This window comes from Crinia signifera, chromosome 6, assembly GCF_055691185.1.
Source record: "Crinia signifera chromosome 6, ASM5569118v1, whole genome shotgun sequence".
NCBI classification, from domain to species: Eukaryota; Metazoa; Chordata; class Amphibia; order Anura; family Myobatrachidae; genus Crinia; species Crinia signifera.
Genome location: NC_139222.1, coordinates 256388222 through 256411966, shown reverse-complemented (window position 1 = coordinate 256411966; position 23745 = coordinate 256388222). Strand labels below are relative to the sequence as shown.

At 44.0% G+C, this 23745-nt stretch overlaps 1 protein-coding gene across 1 annotated transcript in view; it reads left to right on the top strand.

The window, feature by feature from the left end:
* LOC146009229 (pregnancy zone protein-like) overlaps window positions 1-23227 on the top strand; it is a 152219-nt gene extending 128992 nt beyond the window's left edge. Inside the window, exons 28-37 of the mRNA XM_083149391.1 lie at window positions 414-576; window positions 1006-1187; window positions 4644-4859; window positions 13459-13583; window positions 14094-14184; window positions 16166-16234; window positions 18788-18890; window positions 19418-19459; window positions 21111-21245; window positions 23040-23227. Coding sequence (XP_083005517.1) covers window positions 414-576; window positions 1006-1187; window positions 4644-4859; window positions 13459-13583; window positions 14094-14184; window positions 16166-16234; window positions 18788-18890; window positions 19418-19459; window positions 21111-21245; window positions 23040-23068 — 1155 coding nt within the window. The 3' untranslated portion in view covers window positions 23069-23227. The remainder of the gene's footprint in view (window positions 1-413; window positions 577-1005; window positions 1188-4643; window positions 4860-13458; window positions 13584-14093; window positions 14185-16165; window positions 16235-18787; window positions 18891-19417; window positions 19460-21110; window positions 21246-23039) is intronic.
* Window positions 23228-23745: the final 518 nt, after the last annotated feature.

Below are 23745 nucleotides of genomic sequence, written 5' to 3'. Positions count from 1 at the left end.
ACTAGGCGACCCTGGCCGGTGCTGATATAGTTAATAATATCGGCATCAGACGCGGGTGGCTATAACTGATTATACACACTGGATGATATTGGTAAACATATCATTCGGTGATGTCATCGGGACCTGCTAAACATGCGGGTCATTTGGCAATACAGCCAAATTGACCTTCATGTTCTGCCGATGGCAGTTGTCATTAATGATGCATGAGAGCTTCCATCGTTAGGCATATTGAGTGTACACACAAGAGGATATAGTAAAAGGGTGTATGGGGCTCTAGTGTGTATGGGGCTTTAGTGATAGAAACCACTGCACTAATAAATAACCTTTCTACTGTCTGTAACCGGGGAAAACCTTTAAACCACCTCTTTCCTCCTTTGTGATTTTTATTCCTAATGACAATGCTCTCTGTTTAGGGAAGCATTGTGGAGAATGCATTGAAGTGTTTGAAGAATGAAGCCCACAGAGTTACATCTACCTATACCCTGGCTCTCCTGGCCTACGCCTCCTCTCTGGCAGGAGAGACTGAACTAAAACAAGAAACGCTGAAGCATTTGGACAAGACTGCCATAAAGACAGGTATGCAGAGCATTTAAGAAGTACAAGTCAAGAAATAATTTTTGATTGACTCTGACTCTGTTGGACAAAGGCAAGGTCTAAAGGGGCTGCTGCAGTGTGATTGTCTCCTGCCGCACTTGGCTCCTGTCATAGATAACGAGCTGGCATTATAGACAGCACCATCTACTGGGGCAGGATGCTGGACACGCACCTAAAGTAACAAAAATGGGCTGTCTCTAAGAGGCCACACCCCTTTCAATTGTGCCACTCCCCGTAACTGCTCTGTATTCAGTACATTTATGTTACCTGTAAATCTTTCAATCTAGCAATTCTAGAACTTGACACTCTTTAATGTCAAAAGATTATTTTTCCATTACTATACATTAGTGTTTAGAAAATGAGCATTGATATCTCCCATTATTCTTATTTTCATTGCAAATTTCCATATAGAGAATTTAAAGCATTGGAAATCAAACAAATACGGACACGGAGACATTGAGATATCGGCCTATGTGGTTCTGGCTCTGCTTTCTGAGAAGACACCTGCTGAGAAAGATGTTGCAGAGAGCGCAGACATCGTCCGTTGGATTATAACAAAGCAAAGCGCATGGGGAGGATTCCGCTCATCTCAGGTTACACATCTTAGTTATTACAAATGCTATAATCTATTTTACGCTGGTGATGGCAACCTTATATCAGTCTCCAGGTTAAAAACAAACTATTTGTGCTTCCTCTATCACTTTTGTTAAATAGTCAAAATTGAGAGTACTGATATTTTTAACAGCCTTTCACACCATTTTCACATTATGTTAGTAGCACTGGAATGCAATAAATGATTTTTGAATTCATGAAAAACTGCTCCAACCCCTTTAATTCACATTTTTTAAATAACCAGATCACATTTCCCATACTTAGAATATAACAGGAAATGCGATCTGGACGTATGTATACAAAATGTAAAAAAATTCTGCAACGATAATAACTCAAGCTTCAGCTGCCATAATCACAGGTCTCACTGTGATGTGCCTGTCCCTGCACAGCTTTCTCTGCACTAAGGCAGAGAAAGAACCTGTGCCAATGTGATCAGATATGTGTGTCCAATGGCCAACAGCCCGCTTTACTGCCCTGGATGTCACAGCAGCAGGGAGCCCCTATGACTGGCAACGCTACCTGAGCTCTGGTGAGTATGGTTGTGGGTAATCATGGCATGGGTGTGGTCATGGCATGGCATGATGGGTAGGGGGATGCTGTTGGTGGTAGTAGGGAGGTCAGCAGTGGCAGTAATCTGGGTAATTTTTACAAAAAAATTCCCCAATAATGCTGCAGAGAAGATTCACAGGGACAGAGCTCTCTGCATGTTATGGTTGATACATTCATGCAATATAATAAATGACAACATTGCAGATTGGGCCTAAATTACCACAGCAAATCCACATCTTTAGCTGTGGATGGAGATAAATTATCCACTTAGTTTCTCATGCTACAACTAGTTACTTTCTACAGTATGTTATATAGAGTATAGGTGATCGACTTTACCAGTCAATCTGATTAACTACATGTGAGATTTCTGTATACTTGTGCAGTAACACATACAGTACATTAGTATAAGGAGACCAATATTGTAGGGTGACACGCATTTCATCCAGCATCTTGTTGCATCTGCATTCTTTTGTCAAAGCCCTCTTCTCTTCACATGTCACTCACAGCTCTCCCATACTCAAACACTCAGTAACCGTCTTTGTCCACATACTCCTCTCCATCATTGGCCACAAGCCTCTAGTAGTATGTTGACTGAGTCCTCACTACTTATATTGAAACTGTAATGTGTATTGAACTGTGGCGCTCTTTTCCTGTACTCTATTTTTGTTATTTATTCAATGTAAAACTAAGTTTTGTCTCCCTGTACTGTTCCTTTGTACGGCGCTGCTAAACACCAGAATCCAGAATTTGGATTACTGTACAGTAACTTTCTTTTTAAAGTAAAGGGTCCCATACATCAGTCCCTTCCCTGGAACTCTGACCTAATCTAATTCAGTGATCACAAAAGCCTATCACTTGCCATCGGTCAATGATCCATTGGGGACCGGAAGACTTTCTACATTATAATTCCCAGATATGACAATCACAATCATTTTAAATGATGATGGTCAAATCAGAAAAATGCATCTTGTTGAAAATACCCTGAATTTTGGAATCGGGGGATTGGTGAATCAGTAAGTTGCAGATGTATGGGACTGTGCTTAACATTTCCGATAAATTGTAACAAAATATTATAAAAAAAAAAAAAAAGAACAATTCATTTCAAAACTCATATGCTTATTTTTGGTGCCTAGAGTATGTTATTGTATTTTATATAAGTATTTTATATATTACGTAAAAACTAGAAAAAATTAGAGTAGTATTACAATATCTATATCAGGAGTCCTCAAACTATTTTGCTCTGGGACCCCATCAGACAATAAAAATAGTGACAGGACCCCAGCAAGTTACTGCAGGAGGTCATCACATCACATCACATGTGTAGGCAGCAGACAGCACATACATGGCAGCATTGTGGAGGCACAGAGTGATGGGAGGAGTCTAATATACCATAACCCAGTGGTTCCCAAACTGTGTGCCGTGGCTCCCTGGGGTGCATCAGGACACTTGCAGGGGTGCCCTGGGTTGGTGATCCAGGACCAATTCAAATTATTAATGGCTAATTATTTATGAGCAAAACAAGTGCTGGTGGCTGCCAATTATAAAATGTGTTTAAACAGAAGCAAATCCTGGCCTTTAACAAATAACTGACCCTAAGAATCACATATAAACCCAATCTAATAAATAAAAATTTGGCCTAGGGGTGCCGTGAACATGTTTTTGATACTCTAGGGTGCCGTGAATCAAAAAAGATTGGGAACCCCTGCCATAACCCATCACATCACATGTTTAGTCAACAGACAGCACATACATGGCAGCACTGTGGAGGCACAGAGTGATGGGAGGAGTCTAATATACCATAACCCATCACATCACATGTGTAGTCAGCAGACAGCACATACATGGCAGCACTGTGGAGGCACAGAGTGATGGGAGGAGTCTAATATACCATAACCCATCACATCACATCACATGTGTAGTCAGCAGACAGCACATACATGGCAGCACTGTGGAGGCACAGAGTGATGGGAGGAGTCTAATATACCATAACCCATCACATCACATGTGTAGGCAGCAGACAGCACATACATGGCAGCATTGTGGAGGCACAGACTGATGTTAGGAGTTTAAAATAACAGACAGTTCAAGTTCAACTGTTTTTTCAGACTCCTTAAATTACTGACTAATGGGCCCCATACATCAGCAATCACAATTTATTGATTTCCAGATCCAGGGATTTTTTGGCCAGATAAATGGATTTTCAGATCTATCTGACTTGCCCAGACATTACAGATTTATTTCAGTGATTGGCAGATTTTTCCATCTAAAGATTGCATCTTCATATCTGGAAATTGCCCAATCGATTGTCATTTCAGCTGTTCATAATGTAAATAGATGAAGAAGACGAATTGGGAATGCCCACACATATAAAAAAGATCTGCAGATAATACCAGATTATTAAGCATGTTTAAAAACCTGATTAAGCAATCGATTGGCGATTTTGATTGGGATTGCCAAAAGGGGGAGCCCACACATCTAAAATTAATTGTGGCAATCATCTCCATATCTGAAAATTGTCACAATTAATTGCTGATGTATGGGGCCCATTAGATTAGAAAAGTCATCAGCCAGATGGCCAGCAACATGGAGTCACGACCCTATGCTGAGAAGGTCAGAATCCACTTTGGGGTCAGGACCCACAGTTTGAGAACCTCTGATCTATATAAAATATCTTTAAATCTACATAAAAAGCTTAAATACTGTATGTAACATACTTAAAATTGTAAAATTAACCAAGATCATTATGCAAATTTAGAGAATATTAACAATGTTCTAAGAGTAAAAATCTCCTATTATGGGCAAAATATTTATCAAATAAATTCACAAAGCTTCATTCATTTCATAGGTCTATGCTTTTTTAAATATAAATTCTGACATTTGTTTTGTAGGACTCTACAGTGTCTCTTCAGGCTCTGGCTAAATATGCCCTAGCCACACAGCACAAGAAGGGAGATGCAACAGTGACTATTGAGTCAAAGTCAGGGTTCCACAAAGAAATCCATGTGGACAAAGATCATAGTGGTCTTCTGCAGATCGTAGACCTGCCGGAATTCCCTGGGGAATATACAGTAACTGCCACTGGAAAAGGCTGTGTCTATATACAAGTAAGTAGAACATTGTCTAGTCTGATCAATGAAAACTGTATTGGTCATATCTATCTATAAAGGCACACATCGGGCGCTGGCAAGGATGCGACAAAGAAACCAGCATGATGTATTGTTTTAAACTTTCTTTACAACTTGGTCTCAATAAGGTTCTTATTTGGTATATCATTGCTATGATGTCTAATACCTACATTTTGTATTTGGTGTACATGACAACTTTAATGAGATTTCCATAGTACAGGTATTATCAAATCTGTGACTTACAGTAAGATGCATACTGTAATATTATGAATTTTTTAAGTTTCCTAGCACAGCCACACCGATTTGCATCGGGGTGGTCATGTCGGAAAAATCACGTCAGTCGCATCGCATGCGACCAAATCGCATGCGATGCGACCAACCCGATTTTTTAATTGAATCAAATGTGAATAGGGTCCCTGGGACACTATTTTACATTGGATTCAATGTAAAATATTCCCTAGACCCCCAATTTTACACCCTCAACGCCACCCCACGATTGACGCGAACCCGAAGCGTGGCGAGCGCAGCGAGCCCGCGTGGGGCGGCGGTGCGCATCCTCCAACCTTTTCATACCCCTACTATCCACTTCAGCGTGGAGTTGAGAATATAAAGTGTGGCGAGCCCGAAGCGTGGCGAGCGCACACGTATAACTTCACAGGTATACGTGTCCGTTCGCCACGCTTCGGGCTCGGTGGCTCGCTCACGCTCCCCACACTTTATATTCTCAACTCCACGCCGACGCTGATAGTAGCGGTATGAAAAGGTCGGAGGACGCTGCGCTCGCCACGCTTCGGGTTCGCGTCAATCGTGGGGTGATGAAGGGGCCATATACAATGTGAAATGGGTCATATTGGCCCATTTCACATTGTTTCCTATGTGAGATGGACTTAATCAAGTCCATCTCATCCTGTGCCATTATAATGGCACAAGACCGAGGCGATGCTCCCGATTTCATAGTTAAAAAATATTTTAACATTGAAGCCTATGGCAATATCGCGGGCGTCGGTCGCGTCGGGGGCCATGTTAATGGCCGCGACCGACGCGATGCCCACGATTTTGCCTTTGCCGGCAAAATGGACCTGATTTCAAAGGAAATCGGGTCCATCGCGGGCATCGTGTACCTCAACTTTCACCTACATGCAGCAGGAGCCACTGCAGTCATTACATGTGGGGGATAGAGTAGGTGTACTGGAGGAGTGGCACTTTAAGAAAACTTTACTGCTGCAGGCTCCTCCCTCCTCTATCCCCGCCCAGACCCCAGTCTTAGAAAAAGTGCCCGGAGGAGTAGGTTCTCTGGGCCTCTTCTCCTCAGGGAGTTAGGTCTTTTTACTTTTTATTTTTCTTTTTTGAAATATTTTTCTTTTTACTGCTGAACACAGGCAGACCCCTCCGCAGGGTCTGCCTGCTCCGTGGGACCTGGAGGGGTGCTGGTCGCCACTGCCCGCAGTGCGCCTTCCACGCACCCGGCCACCGGTGCCACCGCATCGGGGACCCGCCGCAGCTGCACGCGGCTCGCGTTATGGGTCCAAGGCCTGGCCACTGCTCCAGGAAAGAAGGCAGCATCGTTGCAGGTAAGCGGCGCTGTGTGCCGAAATGTGGCCTGAGACGGGCGGGCGCACCCGTTCTCTAATGTTCAGCAGCCAGAGTTCTGACGGCCGCCATTTTGGTGAGCGTCAGTGGGGACAGGCATCAGAGCGGAGGCTGTACACAGCGCTCCGCTCTAGCAAAACTACGCGCCGGAGGGAGAGGAAGGGCTTAGGTGACGTCATAGAGTGCCGCCCTTTCTCTTTCTCCTCTCTCTCTGCCGGCGCCATTGCTGTCCCACCGCAAGGCTGATCTGAGGACCTCGTGTAACGCGCTCCAGCGCACGCACTGCAGTCTAGCGCTCCCCTTATCCACTACAGAGAAGGTCTGTAAGTTACTGGGGGATTATTTTTGTGCACATTTTACAGAGATTGTGCATAATCTCTGATACAAGGGCGGAAGAATCCCCCTCCCTATCCTAGCTCAGCTCCGCTGCTCTAGGCATAGTATATCTTTTGCTTACAGTGTGTGCACTTTGTCTATTTGTGTCTGTGTCAGTGTTGTGATTTTAGACTAATCTCATACACTGACAATATGGCAGGAAAAGCTGCCTCCAAGGCTGCTCTTAAGGTTTTTACCTGTAAAGCTTGTAAGGAGCAATTCACCCAGCATATAAAGGGTGTCTCTTTGTGTGAATCTTGTTATAAGGCAAAACACACACAGGATGTGGAGCCTCAGACACAGACTTCTCAGTCAGATTCTTCTGAGCCTTTGTTACAGGATGTGTTGGCTGGGTTGGCTGCAGAATTAGCTGCTTCCAGGAAGGACAGGGAGCGTTTTCATGCTCACCTCTCCATTATGGGTTCTACTGAACCAGCCTGGGTTAAGACCCTTATGCAGTCTGTGGACTCTTTGTCCAACCCAGTGGCAGGGCCTTCACGCCCTCCACAAAAGCGTCCTAGATCACCCATAGGTTCAATACAGGGAACTGATATTGATACTGATGGGGATGAGGACTTACTTCAGGTAGATGAACCTGAACACCTTCAGGATGAGGCGCTACAGCGTGATGATCCTCAGGGGGTAGAGGGCCTGATTCGAGCAGTTCGCACCACACTTAATTTGGTTGAGGAGGATGCTCCTGTTCCTTTGTCCATATTTGGTCGAACACAAAAGCATCAGGTTACCTTCCCTGATTCGGCTGAATTGGATAGACCACTTATTAATGTGTGGAAAACAACCAGACAGGAAATTTCAGTTGTCCAGGCGCATGAAACTGCTCTACCCTTTCTCTCCTGAATCTAGGGAAAAATGGGAGACTCCAGCTGATGTTTCGCTGTCCAGGCTTTCCAAACGAACTACGCTTCCAGTTCCGGCTGCTGTGGCTCTGAAGGAGGCTCCTGACCGTCGTCTTGAGACCACGGTAAAAGCTATTTACACCACGGCAGGGGTTTTACTCAGACCAGCCTTAGCTTCAGCCTGGGTCAGTAAGGCCATGAAGAAATGGGCAGAAGAGCTTGCTCTAGGTTTACAGAGCGGTAGGCCTCGTGACGAGCTGCTACATCTGGCTCTGTATGTAAAGGACGCAGCTGTCTATACAGGAGAAGCTGCTGCGGATGTAGCTGAGTTGGGGGCTAAAATCTCAGCTTCAGCTGTCTTGGCCAGACGTACTATCTGGTTAAGGTCTTGGCAGGCTGAGGCCGACATTAAAAAGGCAGTAGAAGCTTTGCCTTATGCGGGAGATATGTTGTTTGGGCCTGAGCTTGACAAGCTTATTGCTCAAGCTACAGGAGGTAAGTCCACCTTCCTCCCATCGGCCACTCCCCCACCGAAAAGACAGTTTACGGGCCCGTCCTTTCGGGCTTTTAGAGGGGGCGCCTCATTTAGAGGACGTTCCAGGGGAGGTTTTTTCATCCTTTCGAGGGCGTAGAGGCAGAGGTGCCGCAGCCACAGTTACCTCTACCCGCCGTGCAGAACCCAAGGTTGCAGACAAACCTGTGGCATGACGGGCTTCCCGCCCATTTGGGGGACCCCAAGGTGGGCGCAAGGTTATTCCTCTTCGAGAACGTCTGGAGGTCTCACTGTCGAGACAGTTGGGTGCTTCAGATTGTGGAACACGGGTACAAACTGGAGTTTGTTCAGGCTCCGCCGAACTGATTTTTTACAACAGGCCTGCCTGTTTTAGCAACAACACAAGCAGCTTTGGTCAGCTCCATTCAAAGTTTTTTACAGGCAGGGGTCATTATACCTGTCCCCAAGCCTCAGGAAAAGCTGGGTTATTACTCAAGTCTTTTTCTAGTGCCGAAGCCGGACGGTTCGGTAAGACCCATCCTCAATCTGAAGCACCTCAACGATTACATAGTGTACCACAGGTTCAAGATGGAATCCATAAGGTCAGTCATTGCAAGCCTGGAGCCAAGGGAGTTTCTCTTATCTCTGGACATAAAGGATGCATATTTGCATATTCCAATCTGGGAACCACACCATCGGTTCCTCAGGTTTGCTATTCGCAATCAGCATTACCAGTTCAGAGCTCTCCCTTTCGGCCTTTCATCAGCTCCAAGAACCTTCACAAAGGTTATGGCTTGCATGATATCAGCCCTTCGGATTCAGGGGATAACGATTGTGCCCTATCTGGATGATCTACTCCTAAAAGCATCCTCTCCACAAAAGCTGCAACAGGATGCCCGGACTGCCTGCGACTTCCTGGTTCAGAACGGATGGATCCTGAACTTCAAAAAGTCACAGCTGGAACCAACACAAGTGATCTTGTTCCTGGGCCTGTTGTTCGACACCGTCCAGGAAAGGGTTTTTCTACCATTATCCAAGGTCACAGTTATCCAGCAGAGGGTTTGTCAGGTTCTGACGCCTCGCAGAGTCTCGGTGCATTTATGCACGAAGCTGTTAGGCCTGATGGTGGCAGCCTTCGAGGCCCTATCTTACGGAAGGTTTCATTCCAGGACCTTCCAAGGCAATCTTCTGGCACAATGGTCGGGGTCCCATCTTCAGATCCACAAGACCATTGTACTCTCCAGAGAAGCTCGACTCTCCCTTCAGTGGTGGCTGGATACATCCAACCTTACCAAGGGTCGCTCCTTCCAGTCTCAGGTCTGGACTATGGTGACCACAGATGCCAGACTTCGGGGTTGGGTTGCGGTCACGCTGGGTCACACTTTCCAGGGTCTTTGGACCAGCCAGGAAGCCCGGTTACCCATAAACATCTTGGAGTTGCGGGCTATCAGGTTGGCCCTGGCTCAGGCCCACCCCTTGCTAGTCGGATTGCCGGTAAGGATACAGTTGGACAACATCACGGCAGTATCCTATATCAACCGACAAGGGGGCACCAGGAGCAGGACAGCCATGCGAGAAGTCCGCCCGATTCTGTCCTGGGCAGAGACATACACCACCGGTTTCTCCGCAGTCTTTATTCCAGGAGTGGAAAACTGGGAGGCGGATTACCTCAGCAGGCAGGATCTCCACCCGGGAGAGTGGGGCCTTCATCCGGAGGTTTTCCAACAACTGGTTGGTGGGGGATGCCACAGATAGATCTCATGGCATCCAGACTGAATCACAAACTTCCGCAGTATTGTGCAAGGGCTCAGGATCCAGCGGCTGCTGCAGTGGATGCCCTCTCCATTCCTTGGAACTTCGACCTGGTATATCTCTTCCCTCCTATTCCGTTACTTCAAAAGGTACTCAAACGGATAAAGAGGGGAGCAGCAGAAGTCATCTTAATTGCTCCAGTTTGGCCCAGGTGTCCGTGGTACTCCGACCTCAGGGACCTGTTGGTGGAGGACCCATGGCGCCTGCCGCTGCGAGAAGACCTGCTGCAGCAAGGTCCATTCGCCTACCCCAACTTACCTCGTCTACGTTTGACGGCATGGCGGTTGAGGCCGAACTTTTGAAAAGAAGAGGTATACCAGGAACGGTCATTCCTACAATGATTAAGGCAAGCAAGGATGTAACAGCGTCTCACTACCATCGAATATGGAAGTCGTACATCCGCTGGTGCGAGGCCAGGAAGGTGCCTAAGGCAATCTTTTCTCTGGCTAGACTTCTTGAATTCCTGCAGGCGGGACTTTCGGCAGGTTTGAAACTGGCTTCTCTCAAGGTCCAGATTTCAGCCCTTTTCTTTCATCGCAGGATAGCGCTGATCCCTGAAGTACAAACTTTTTTGAAAGGGGTACTTCAGCTTCAACCACCGTTCACTGCTCCTACGGAACCATGGGATTTATCGGTGGTTTTGGAGTTTTTAAAGTCAGATGTTTTTGAGCCATTGGATACCTCGGATCTCAAATTTCTTACTTGGAAGACGGTGATGCTGCTGGCTTTGGCCTCAGCACGTAGGGTTTCTGAATTAGGAGCCCTATTGTGTAAGTCTCCTTTCCTTACCTTTTACAGGGACCGGGCTGAACTGCGTACTAGCAAGAATTTCCTACCTAAGGTGGTTTCTGCATTCCACGTAAACCAGCCTATTGTGGTACCGGTTCTTCAGGGAGAAGATGCTTCTTTGGATGTAGTCAGAACCTTACAAGTCTATGTTAGGCGGACCCAACATCTCAGGAAGTCTGACTGCCTCTTTGTGCTCTATGATGCACTTAAGAGGGGTTGGCCTGCGTCAAAAAGGACTTTGGCAAGATGGATTTGCTGTACAATTAGGGAAGCCTACTTGTATGCATAAAAGAAAGTACCATCGGGAGTGTCAGCGCACTCCACGAGGTCAGTGAGTACTTCTTAGGCCATGGCGAGAGGTGTCTCCTTGACACAAGTGTGCAAAGCGGCTACCTGGTCGGGATCTAGCACGTTTGCAAAGTTTTATCGTTTTGATAACTTCGCCAGCTCGGCTACGGCTTTTAGTAGGGCAGTGTTACAGGAGCCCCAGAGCTCTCCCGCCCGGACTTAAAAGCTTGGGTATGTATCCCCACATGTAATGACTGCAGTGGCTCCTGCTGCATGTAGGTGAAATAAGGAATTTGGTACTTACCGATAATTCCCTTTCACCGAATCAGCAGGAGACACTGCACGCCCACCCAGCACTGGTTCTCCTGCCATGATGTTAGTGTGGTTTGTGTGTGTGTGAAAGATATGCTCTTTCTATTGTTGCAATGTTTGTTGCATAAGTTATAGTTACATAGGAAACTTTCCAAAAATCCTATGTGTTCTGTTTTTGTTAGTATGTTCACGTTATGTGCATTGTCTACTAACTCTGTTTATGTTTTAGCTCCGTTCCCTACCGGGCAGGCCCTGGTCTCTCTTCTCCTCTCGGACACAGTTTTTCTAAGACTGGGGTCTGGGCGGGGATAGAGGAGGGAGGAGCCTGCAGCAGTAAAGTTTTCTTAAAGTGCCACTCCTCCAGTACACCTACTCTATCCCCCCACATGTAATGACTGCAGTGTCTCCTGCTGATTCGGTGAAAGGGAATTATCGGTAAGTACCAAATTCGTTATTTAAGGTACACGATGCCCGTGATTGTGGCCGTGCCAGGAAACAAGTACCCTTTTTTTTATTTATTCATAAAAAAGGACAAACCTATTTGCTTGATATTTAGGATAATACCGTTGTATATATTTATATGAATACTGTTAACCATTTGAGTGCCAACATCTCTGTGTGAGATGTTCACAATATCTGCATAAAATGCCAGCGTCCCTCACATTTGTTATGTAAATTCAAATAAAATTCTAATAAAAAAATGTTGTGTAAAAAGATTATATTTCCTTTATAAGGTAAATATTACAGGTCATTTCTCACCTATTTGACAAATTCACATGGCACTCAAAGGTTTAAATACTTTCCCTAAATGAACAATGCAAATGGTATTATTTTTTAAGGTGGTTTTCTCGGAATGTCTTCTATAGGTAAAGTAATGTGCTGACACCTATTTCACTTTAAAAGTATTAACCCTTTGAGGGTCAAGTGCATTTGTCAAAATAGGTTTAGACAATTGCCAAGAAAACATTTTTATTCATCACAATGACCTGTTGTGGTTACCTTACATAGGAAACAATCTTTTTTTACTGAACATTCTTTATTTGAATTTGTGTAACAAATGTGAACGACGCCGGCAGTTTTAGCACATATTTTGCACATCTCAGTCATTAGGTCGACCACGTAAGGTGACATGGGCCAAGGTCGACAGGGTTAAAGGACAACATGGGTCAAGGTCGACATGACTTAAGGTCGACATGGGCCAAGGTCGACATGGTTCTAGGTCGACAGTCATTAGGTCGACATGAGTTTTTCACTGTTTTTTTTAGCCGAAATGTGCCGGCAGGCGGTATTTCATGCCCTACCATTCGGGTAAAAAAACAGTGAAAAACTCATGTCAACCTAATGACTGTCGACCTAGAACCATGTCGACATTGGCCCATGTCGACCTTAAGTCATGTCGACCTTTAACCCTGTCGACCTTGGCCCATGTCGACCTTCCGTGGTTGACCTAATGACTGTCAACCTAAGTGTGGTCTAACAGTTGTACTGTAACCCCCTTTTTGAACCAAATAAATATAAAGGGGGTCGTATTGGATATTGGTTACCGTAACTGTAAATAGTATAAAATATTTAAGTTCCTTGTAAGAAAAAAAAAAAGTAATTTTGCACCCTACTCTGCTAAAGATGGTTCTGCATCTAATTGACCAGGAATCCATTTCTGTGGCTAACCCTTTTTTTTTTTTAAATATACTTCTTAATTCAGTTTTTCACAATTTTAGAATAATATTTGATATACATTTATTGTAGATTACACTGTAAAAGTATATAATTTTTTTTTTTTTTTTTTTTTAATGGTGTTCTTAAGTAGAATGGTTTTATCCTTAATACAGAATCATTATATAATTTCATTTTTAAATATATTATTGTTTCAACGGATTTCATAATATTGTGTGCAATGTGAATTATCATTTAGAAAATGTTTTATTTACTTTCAATTTCAATTGATTGAAATTTTTTTTTTTTATTTTCAAATAGAAATAAAAAAAATATGTTTTGTCCATAACTGGATGTGAAATGGTTTAATAGCCGTATTGTTGTTGATACAATATTTATTTGCCTGCAGTCACATCTGCATTATCACAGTATTCCTGACCATTCCGATGACCACTTCTCCGTCAATGTCAGCACCCAACCAGCCGTCTGCACCCATGAAGGACAAAAAGAGTTTGAACTCCATGTGGACGTCAGGTAAGAATAACACTGTAAAGCCTAATCCGTTGCCACATCTCTTTTACATTAGTATACTGTATAGGACAGTCCCTAGAGAAATAAAAATTACAAAGACAATTTCTTGAATTTGGAACAGGACAATTTGTGATTGAATAAGATCTACTGTCATCAGGTTACAGTGGCCAGAAAGAATACAATTCTTATTTCCTGGCGCATATAGCCTCTATGGTTACGATCAGCTACTAAGTCTATGACCTTTCTGCTTTGATGGCATTAGTCCACCATATCACCCTTTTATGGTGAGATGTTGAATGACTATTCCCATAGCATTTAGATATTTTAATGTTTTATATATTTTTAATAAATTGAATACCTTTATGTACTATTAAGAATATATTTAGGTGGAGAGAGGTGAGACAAAGGAACACCAGAGTGGAATTGGTCACAATAGTCTAAGATTGACCATGTTTGGTACATTTTGCAAAGGAACCTGGAGCTCCCTCATTTTACTTTTCCATCCTGTTCTAGATACACAGGAAAGCGGGAGGAGACTAACATGGCACTGGTTGTGGTGGAGTTTCTGTCAGGATTTGTGCCTGATAAGATGAGTATTAAAAAGGTAGGAAATGTCATTTAATAAACTATTGTATTGCACTGACAATGTTGTATTGTAGGTCTGCAGAGTTAGAATGAATTCCGTGTCTTGCTGAAACTAGAAACAAGTCTGACAGCATTGGCAAATGAAAGAAACCGGGCAATCATCAGCATATCATTGAATTATTGTGCTTTATACACACAATTATGCTCAGCCCTGCAGTGCACAAAGATAATATAATAACTAGTGTGATCCATTTATCTGTTGGTCTGGGGCTGCCCACACTATTGCCCCTGTGTCGTTATCAGACCATAAATGTGCATGCGGCCATTGCCAGGAAGGGATCCTATAGAAACCCTCCTGGTAAATATTGTGATCTATAGGCTATAATGTCTATCACTGTCTGAATTCCTGAAGATGGTATTACAGACGTGTCTTTATACAGCCCCTCTCTGTGCACCAGGTCCTGAGAGACCGTGCTAGCGCTGGGCATCTGTTTTGTGTCTATATGGTGAAAAATAAATGCATGTGTTACAAGACAATGCACCACAATGCATCTAGGACACACCGGGACTTGGAGTCTGTGCTGGTTAATGAATTGGCAACACTTGTATATCTGTGTGTGACTGCCTCTGAATCTGTATACCATATTGAACTAGCAGTTTCTTTCAATGCAAGTTCTGTTCTACTCTGTATACAGGCTCAGTCACAAACAATATTCACTCGTCAATTTTCATTTCAATCAGCACAATTTCCTTATGTGTCCTATTTCCATTGCCTTGCAACTAAGATGCAGTTTAAGCAAACAAAGAAACCCAGTGCTGGCAGTTGCACAGGACCTGGCTGGTCACGCGCGCCAGTCATCTCTTACTGCATAGCATGCTAAACCTAGATATAGGAGGTCACTTGTCATTTTAGCAGCCCCCATTGAAAGCTATGAGGGCTTAATTTACAATCAAATACTGGGATTGCGGCAGATATCTTTATTTTCATTTGTGTTCCCCTGTGCACAAATCTTGGTGGTATACAGTATTGATGTTTTCAGGTACAACCAACCACACTCACAAAACAGGTGTTCCAAAAAATAGTCTTTGATAAATAGACTCCTATTTATAATACTTCTAAGAATTATTACCACCACTAGCATAGGCGAGTAGCTGTCAAATCCAAGAGGGGATAAAACACAGCCAAATAGACAGTTGCAGCTCTAGACTGTGGCAGTCTGGGCTGGTGTATCTGTAATACATATTTTTCAGCATACTGTTACACTCAATGGCGTAACCTAGTATGTGTGGACTGCACTGGGTGACTCCATCCAAGGAGTCAATGCTACGGGTGAATATAGTCTCAAGGATCAGCACATCTTCTGCAGAAATGCTGGGCATGCCCCGAGATTGAAACTGAGGGTGTGTGTGTGTGTGTGTGGGGGGGGGTGCCCCCTTTTCTGTGATGCTGCATGCTAAGAGATCCAATTTGCACTGTGTGACAATCACAGTGACACCATTGGTCTTGCTGTCATAATTTCAGCCTACAAAAAAAAAAATAGGGGAAGAGGGGGGTGGGGGGGTGTGGTGGGACCGGGATCTTGTCAGTCCCAGGGACCTCAATATCTGATGGCAGCCCTGTATATGTATGTATATGTATATGTATATATATATATATATATATATATATATGTATATGTATATGTATATATATATATATATATATATATATATATATATATATATATATATACCATATATACTTGAGTATAAGCCTACTTTTTTAGAACATTTTTTATGCTGAAAAAGCCCCCTTCGGCTTATACTCGAGTGGGGGTCCCACTTGCGTCAATATGTTTTTCCAGTTTTTTGTTGTAAAATTAGGTGCCTCGGCTTATATTCGGGTCGACTTATACTCGAGTATACACGGTATATTTATATTTATATATTTAGTGCATATATATGGCTGAATCAAGTAGCAAATATTTTGAATATTCATGTTGTTGTTTTACTTCCTGCAGTTGGAGAAAAATCCTTTAGTGAAAAGAACAGAGGTGTCAGAAAGTAATGTCACCATTTACTTAGACAAGGTAAGGAATATATCAGTCTATTTATATTCATGGCTGTATTTACACATAAAATCTGTTTCCATGGAAATAATTCCGCTACAAATCCATAATATATAAGTAATGTAATGAATCTATGATATGAAATAAAATGTGTCCATTTGTCGCATAAAAAAACATTAACTTGCCTTATACAGGACATGAAACATGCTACATTGTGATATGTTGGGGTAGATAACAGACAACAATGTATGCCACCACAGGGTCAAATCTATATGCATGCTTACATACACCTTAAGGACAAGATTGATAACATCCGATATGAGATGGTATGCTCCTCCACAGCCAGTGACCTACTCCATTCCTTACCTGAGCCCTCTGGCACTTTTTCATAATTTGAGCTCAAAAATGAAGAAGTATCAAAAGTTTTCTCATCCTCCTACTCCACTACCTCTCCTCTTGATCCTGTACCCTCAAAAGTCAGTAAAATTCTTTCTCCTGTGCTCATCCCAACCTTATCTAAAATCTGCAATCTCTCTATTTCTATAGGTATATTTCCTTCTCTGTTGAAACATGCAGTGATTACCCCCATTCTGAAAAAACACAATTCTGACCGTAACTCTCTCTCTAACTATCGTCCTATCTCTCAGCATCCATGCCCCTCCTATCTACTTGTGAGACTTGTCTACTCTTGCCTCACACACACTTTCTTAACTCTCACAACTTATTGGACCTGCTTCAGTCCCAACACTCCACAGAGACAGCACTGACTAAAGTAGTGAATGATCTGGTCACTGCTAGATCTAAAGGCCATTATTCACTACTCATTCTTCTAGATCTCTCTGCTGCTTTTGACACTGTTGACCACTCTCTGCTCATACAAACAATACACTCCCTAGGTCTTAATGGTACAGCTTCTTCCTTGTTCTCAACCTACCTATCTTTCAGGGTTTGCTGCTGTGATACCACCTCCTCTTCCGTACCTTTGTCAGTTGGAGTACCGCTTGGCTCAGTTCTAGGTCCTCTGCTCTTCTCAATATATTCCTCATCTCTTGGCAAACTAATTAGCTCTTTCAGATTCCAGTATCACTTGCACAGTATGCAGATGACACTCAAATCTACCTACAAACCACAGAGTTGTCACCAGTGGTTTTGGCCCGTGTTTCTGAATGCCTCTCTGCCATCTCATCTTGGATGTCTTCTCACTACCTCAAACTTAACAATTCCAAAACTGAATTAATTATATTCCCACCAGCCAGGAGCAGTTGCCACCTTGATGGATGTCGACAACGCAACAATCTACCCTACCCCTCAAGCTCGCTGCCTAGCGGTCACCCTTGACTCTGAACTGTCCTTCATTCCCCACATTCCGTCTGTCTCAAAATCATGTTACATTGAAATTACATGAAATTGGCGCCTTTGTGGCCCCCAATGGAAAACGCCGCCTGCGGCGTTTAAACACTGGCGGCATTTGGGAGCCAAGCACGGCTCCCGAATGGCGAGCCAATAGGAAACGGCCGCGGCGAGCCAATCAGCGCTCGCCGCGCCATACTCTGCCCCGCCTCCGCCGTCTGACGTCAGATGCCGCCGGGAGGCAAAGGAGGAAGCACCCACGCAGGCGGAGCGCAGGAGTGCCCCAGCTGAAGATAGCTGGAGGAAGAGGACGGCGGCGATGGAGAGGCCAGAAGACGCCGGGATCAAGCCAGAAGATCTCCGGCGCCTCCTGGAGGAAGAAAGGAAGCGGCGCTGCCGCTGGCCAGGACAGGCCAGCGGCAGAAGAAAGTAGATAGCGGCCATCAGGGGTGGAAAGTAGAAGAGCTGACGAAGCTCCCCCCTGCGGCATCTCCAAACCCCAGGTGGTCGGCCCTACCCTAGACCACCGGGTGTCGGGCACTAGGCCCGTGGGTACTTTCAGGCCCCTCCAGCCTGTGGGCGTTATAGTCGGCCCTCTTGGCACGGGGGCATATAATTGTTGGTCCCTCCTGGCCCTTTGTTTATTTGGTTTGGTCCTCCTGGCCAAGGACTCCCCGGTGGCCCCACTAGGTCGGGCATTAGGCCTGTAACACCAATTAGCCGGGCGCTAGGCCCGAGGCCCCCATAATTGGAACAGTGTGCTGTAGTGACATGACGGTGGCCGGGCTGCACACTGTTCTGAACTTGTTCGCCTGGCCACTCACCCACCCGCTGAGGAGCTCCAAGCCGCCAGCCCACTGAGCAGCTCCCAGCGGCATGCCCACTGGAGATGGTCCTGCTACTGCCTGTCACCACCACCATGGTGCAGGGCAGTGCAGGGCAGGAGGGATAGTGAACTGTTGGGGATTAGTCTGCCTTGTTGATGTGCAGGTCGGGCAGTTTGGGGAGGAGGGCGTGTTTTTTTTTTTTTTTAAATCATGGAGGCCGATCCCGGGAATCCCGGGATTGAGCATTTTTCAATCCTTTGATTGAAAAAATGCCCCGGGATTGGCATCCTATCTACAAATCATGGCCATGCAGGTCCACCCAGGCATTTTACGACATTTGCCCTTCACTTTTTTGGTTCCCAGATTACCTTCAGTGACTTGCTCTGTTCATCCACAGCTCACTCACAAAGATGAACACTTTGTTCTTGTGCTCAATGAAGAAACGCACGTGAAAAATCTTCACCCGGCAAATGTCGCAGTTTATGACTATTATGTTCCAGGTAGGTAGAAATACACACATAATGTGCATGTACTTATTGTTCAAATTGTGGACAAAGTAATGTTTCTGAAGTCTGGCATATTTTCCTTTTTATCTTGATGAAGTTAGTTCTAAAACCTTTTTGATGTTTAATTACTTTGGTTTGCTCTGCTAAAAATCAAAAGCAGTACTCTTTATTATATAGAAGTGAGGATGTGTGATAAAAGTTTTGGACATTTAGAATTTTGACATGGATGTGAGGCCAACATGTCACATATTGACCTTTACAATGTTGACATTGGTAGAATATTGACATAATATAAACTTTGAAAGGCGGCATGACAAAGCATGTGGCTGTCCATTCCAGAGGTGATTTAACCTAATCCTACTGTTAACCCTAACTCTAATCCTATCCATAAACCTATCCATAACTCTAGTCAGACACATGTTGAGATTATGTATGTCAGTATTATGAAGGTATACCAAGGATATTTCTACTAATACATTTCTCCATTAATCAGGCATAATGTCTTGTGTTTTCTGTTCTAGATGTACACGACGTAGAAGAGTATAACTCTCCCTGCAATGCAAGTAAGGAAACTCTACATATCTGTACTGAAGATAGTTTTAGAGATGTGTAATTGTCACAGTGAGTTGATACAGAATTCACCAGTGATTGTGATTCCCAAAACACTTATTATTGGGTATAGAAGTATGTCACTGTTTTTTTTTTGGCAGTTGAAGATTTCCAATAAGGGCCATATCCTATTAGCAGCAGTGCTACACCCCTGCTAATAGGTTAGTCCCGGGATATCTTATTAGGTCCAGATGCCAGTGTCCCTTCTCTCAATACCCGCTGTAATTGGGTATTGTGCTTTGAGTGCCTGAGGCAGTAATGGGGCTTCAGAATGGCAAAAGGATGTAAGGATGCTCTGTGTGTGATCAGCTGGCTGCTAGAGAGAAGACATTGGTACATACAGTAGGTCCTGATTCAGAGATGTTGGAATCGGGAGAACTGAGAATGTCAATCATGCAGTGGCTTGAGGAATCTGCAAGTGAACATACAGACGAGGGGTTGAAATTGCGCATGCGCAGTCCTCCCTCCATTGGAGATGCAGGTTAGAATACATCTCTGAATCAGGACCTATCTGCCAACAACTTAATTCTAGCAGATTGCGCTCCATTATATTTATCCCTAAGGAGCATTTCATTAATATTTGGGTTTCAGAACCTATATTTGTGGCAATACAAAAAAAAACATTCAATTTGATATAGTATATATATACACATGCGGGGACAGGGACTTCAAAAGGTTTGGAGGAACCATCAGTACTTGTGTAGTTTCACGGCGGCACTGTTCTGCGCTCCTTCTGGGTTCACTGAGAATACGCTGACAGCACAGCCCCCGGGTTCTCAGATAAAACTGTTACCTACACTGTCAGTGGAAGCTGTCCATTTACTACTTGTGTACTTTCACGGCGGCACTGTGTTGCGCTCCTTCCGGGTTCGCTGAGAATACCGCTAGCTATGCTGACAGGGCAGCCTTCCGGATTCTCAGAGAAAACTGTTAGCTACGCTGTCAGTGGAAGCCGTCCATCAATTCGTAATGTGCATATGGACTGCTATGTAGTGAAAAGCACCCATTTTGTAGCTACCCAATGTAAATAAAAGGATGTAGTTGCCAGTGCTCCATGTCACATACTGGCAAAATGCCTCCATTTCAAACCCCCACTATCCACATCAGCCCGAAGCGTGGAGATTGCAGCGAGCCCTGCAAGGGGATGTGGTACGTGTCCTCTTGACCTGTTCATACCCCCACTATCCACGTTGGCATGGAGTTGATTTTATAAAGTGTGGCGTGAAACTACAAAAGTACCAAACCATCTCCTAGCATTTTCTGTAGAATGTTACCCATAAGCTACAGAGGCTAATGCCATCTTCAGATGATGTTAACTGCCGGGGCCAAACTCCAAGCTTGGTAAACCTGGCAGCTTTCCAGCCCCCATAGACACCAGTAGGAGCTGTGGCTGCTCTGAGAAATGGAGGGGCTCTGGCATATTTGGAGATATCTGCTGCAATAACTCCTTCACACATTGGTGGTGATACTTAGCTGGTGTCCACCAAAAATAAACAAATCAGCCCCTTTTTGTACATTATCAAAACAGTAAACTGAATCTATGACTTGTAAATAGTATTTGTGATGTTTTATATTAGCAATGACCACTGCATGTATCTCTCCCAGTGAAAGGTCACTGCAAAGTCGGTGTCTCCGAGAGGGCAGATTGTGGGAATCCAGGTATTACCAGGGAGCAGTGTGAACAGAAAGGCTGCTGCTACGACTCCAGTATTTCTCAGTCCAAGTGGTGTTTCTTCAAAGGTTTGTCTATAACTTATATTTTATATTGTCATCATCGCTGTCACAGAGTTCTAATCTTCTGCTCCATCGGGTGATATGTTTCATGACTATTTATTAGGGATGAGCAGTTGTGTTTTTACCCAAATTTAGGGGATCTGAGTAAACTGAGTTCTGGCTAAGATCACTTTTGGGGAGCTGAGTGAACCGAATCCCTAGGTCAGGTCTTACCTCGAGTTCGGAACTTAGATGTAAAAACTGAATTTTGGGTTTGGATCGCATGTGAGTCCCCCTCTCATTATTTCAGGTGATATTTCACACAAGAGAGTGTACTGTATGGTAAGGTGGGAGTCATTTACTAGAAATGACTGGAAATTAGTGCATTTGATGTTCCTAATACTGTAGTAATAAAAAAAAGCATCTACTGTAAGATACATGAGTTTCACTGTTTTCCACAACTTTCCTACATTTTTAGAGAAACTTATGCTGGATGCACACTATAAGATTATCTTTCCAATTTGGCTGGTTAAAACGAAAATCTGTTAATTTCTGGGAACAAATTTCAATCAACTATTTGCTCCCAAAAGCTAATTTAATTAAGTTGGTTAAATCAAAATTCTTCAAACAATTTGTCTGAATGACCATTTTTGCCTGTTTTCCATGTTTGGAACAAATGGTCAATTGTCATTTGCTCCAAGGAAATGCCACATTTTCTTTCCAACTAGTCAGATTAAAAATATAAGGTACTTGTTTCCTAGAACGGCCACCATCGGGGGTAATCGTGTACCTTAATTTAAGGTACGCGATAACCCCCGATGTACCCGATTTCCTTTGAAATCAAGTCCATTTTGCCGGCAAAGGCAAAATCAGGTCCATCGCGTCGGTCGGGTGCATTAACATGGCACGCGACACGACCGACACGATGCACCCGATTTTGCCATAGGGTTCAATGTTAAAATATTTTTAACATTGTAATCGGGAAAAATATGGGAAATGGGCCAATATGGCCCATTTCTCATTGTATATGCCCCCCCCCCCCCATTGTGAACATCACCCCCCGATTGACGCCAACCCGAAGAGTGGCGAGCGTAGCGATCCCACAAGGGGCGGCGGTACGCGTCCTCGGCGGTATGCGTCCTCCGACCTTTTCATACCCCTACTTTCCACGGTGGCGTGGAGTTGAGAATATAAAGTGTGGCCCGAAGCGTGGCGAGCACAGCGAGAGGACGCGTATACCTGTGAAGTTATACAGGTTATATGAAGTTATACTGCACTCGCCACGCTTGGGCTCGGTGGCTTTTATATTCTCAACTCCATGCCGACGTGGATAGTAGGGGTATGAAAAGGTCGGAGGACGTGTACCGCCGCCCCTTGCGGGCTCGCTACGCTGGCCACGCTTCGGGTTGGCGTCAATCGTGGGGTGCTGTTGAGGGGGTTAAAATTGGGGTCTGGGGAGACTTTTACATTGAATCCAATGTAAAATAGGGTCCCAGGGACCCTTTTCACATTTCAATCAATGTAAAAATCGGGACCATCGCATCGGTCGCATCGCATACGATTTGGTCGCATGCGATGCGATCGATGCGATGCGACCGACCCGATCAACATCGGTGCGGCAGTTCTAGGAAACAAGTACCAAATATAATCTTAGTGTGTATCCATTTTAAGATCCAAAACCAAACCCAAAAGACTTGAGGGTGGATTTGCAAAAAGAAAACATGATGACGATTTAGAACAAAAACAAGGGTCTGCGCATCTCTGTCAATGTACTGTGCCCTTTTATAACATTATACTTTGATTTAACTCTTTCTGCCACAGGATTTGAAAAAGAAGAATCTCACGAATAAAGAATCAGTATCTGAAGACATCACACACTGTGTCTCCTGAGACAACAAATACATACAGTCTACCCACAAGTAGCAGACAGCATATAACTTCATCATGGACCCCGGTTAAAGGAAACTGTTTCTTGTAATGCATCATCCAATAAACAATACACAGTGTCATTTTTTTGTGTGATAAAGTTTTTTTAAATAAATACATATTTATTGTAGTTATTATAAGGTGTCAGAACTAAAAAGCCCCTAGTTTATTTATTATTTATTAAGTATCTTATATAGCGCATACAGATTCCGCAGCGCTTTACATAGAATTTTTGAACATTCAAATCAGTCCCAGTGGAGCTTACAATCTATATTCCCTACTTCACACACACAGACATTTTAGGGTTAATTTTGTTGGAAGCCAATTAACCTACCTGTATATTTTTGGATTTTGGGAGGAATCCAGAGTACCCGGAGTAAACCCACACAAGCATGGGGAGAATTTAAAAACTCTGCACAGTTAGGGTCATGGTGGGGATCGAACCCGTGACCCCAGCGCTGTGAGGCAGTAATGCTAACCATTACACTGTCCATGCTGCCCTAGTTATGCTAGATTAGGACAACTGCCTGTGATGTTGGTTACATCGGCACTCAAAGGTAATAATAAAAATTGACTCACCAGCAAGTGTTCCTTCTGGGGT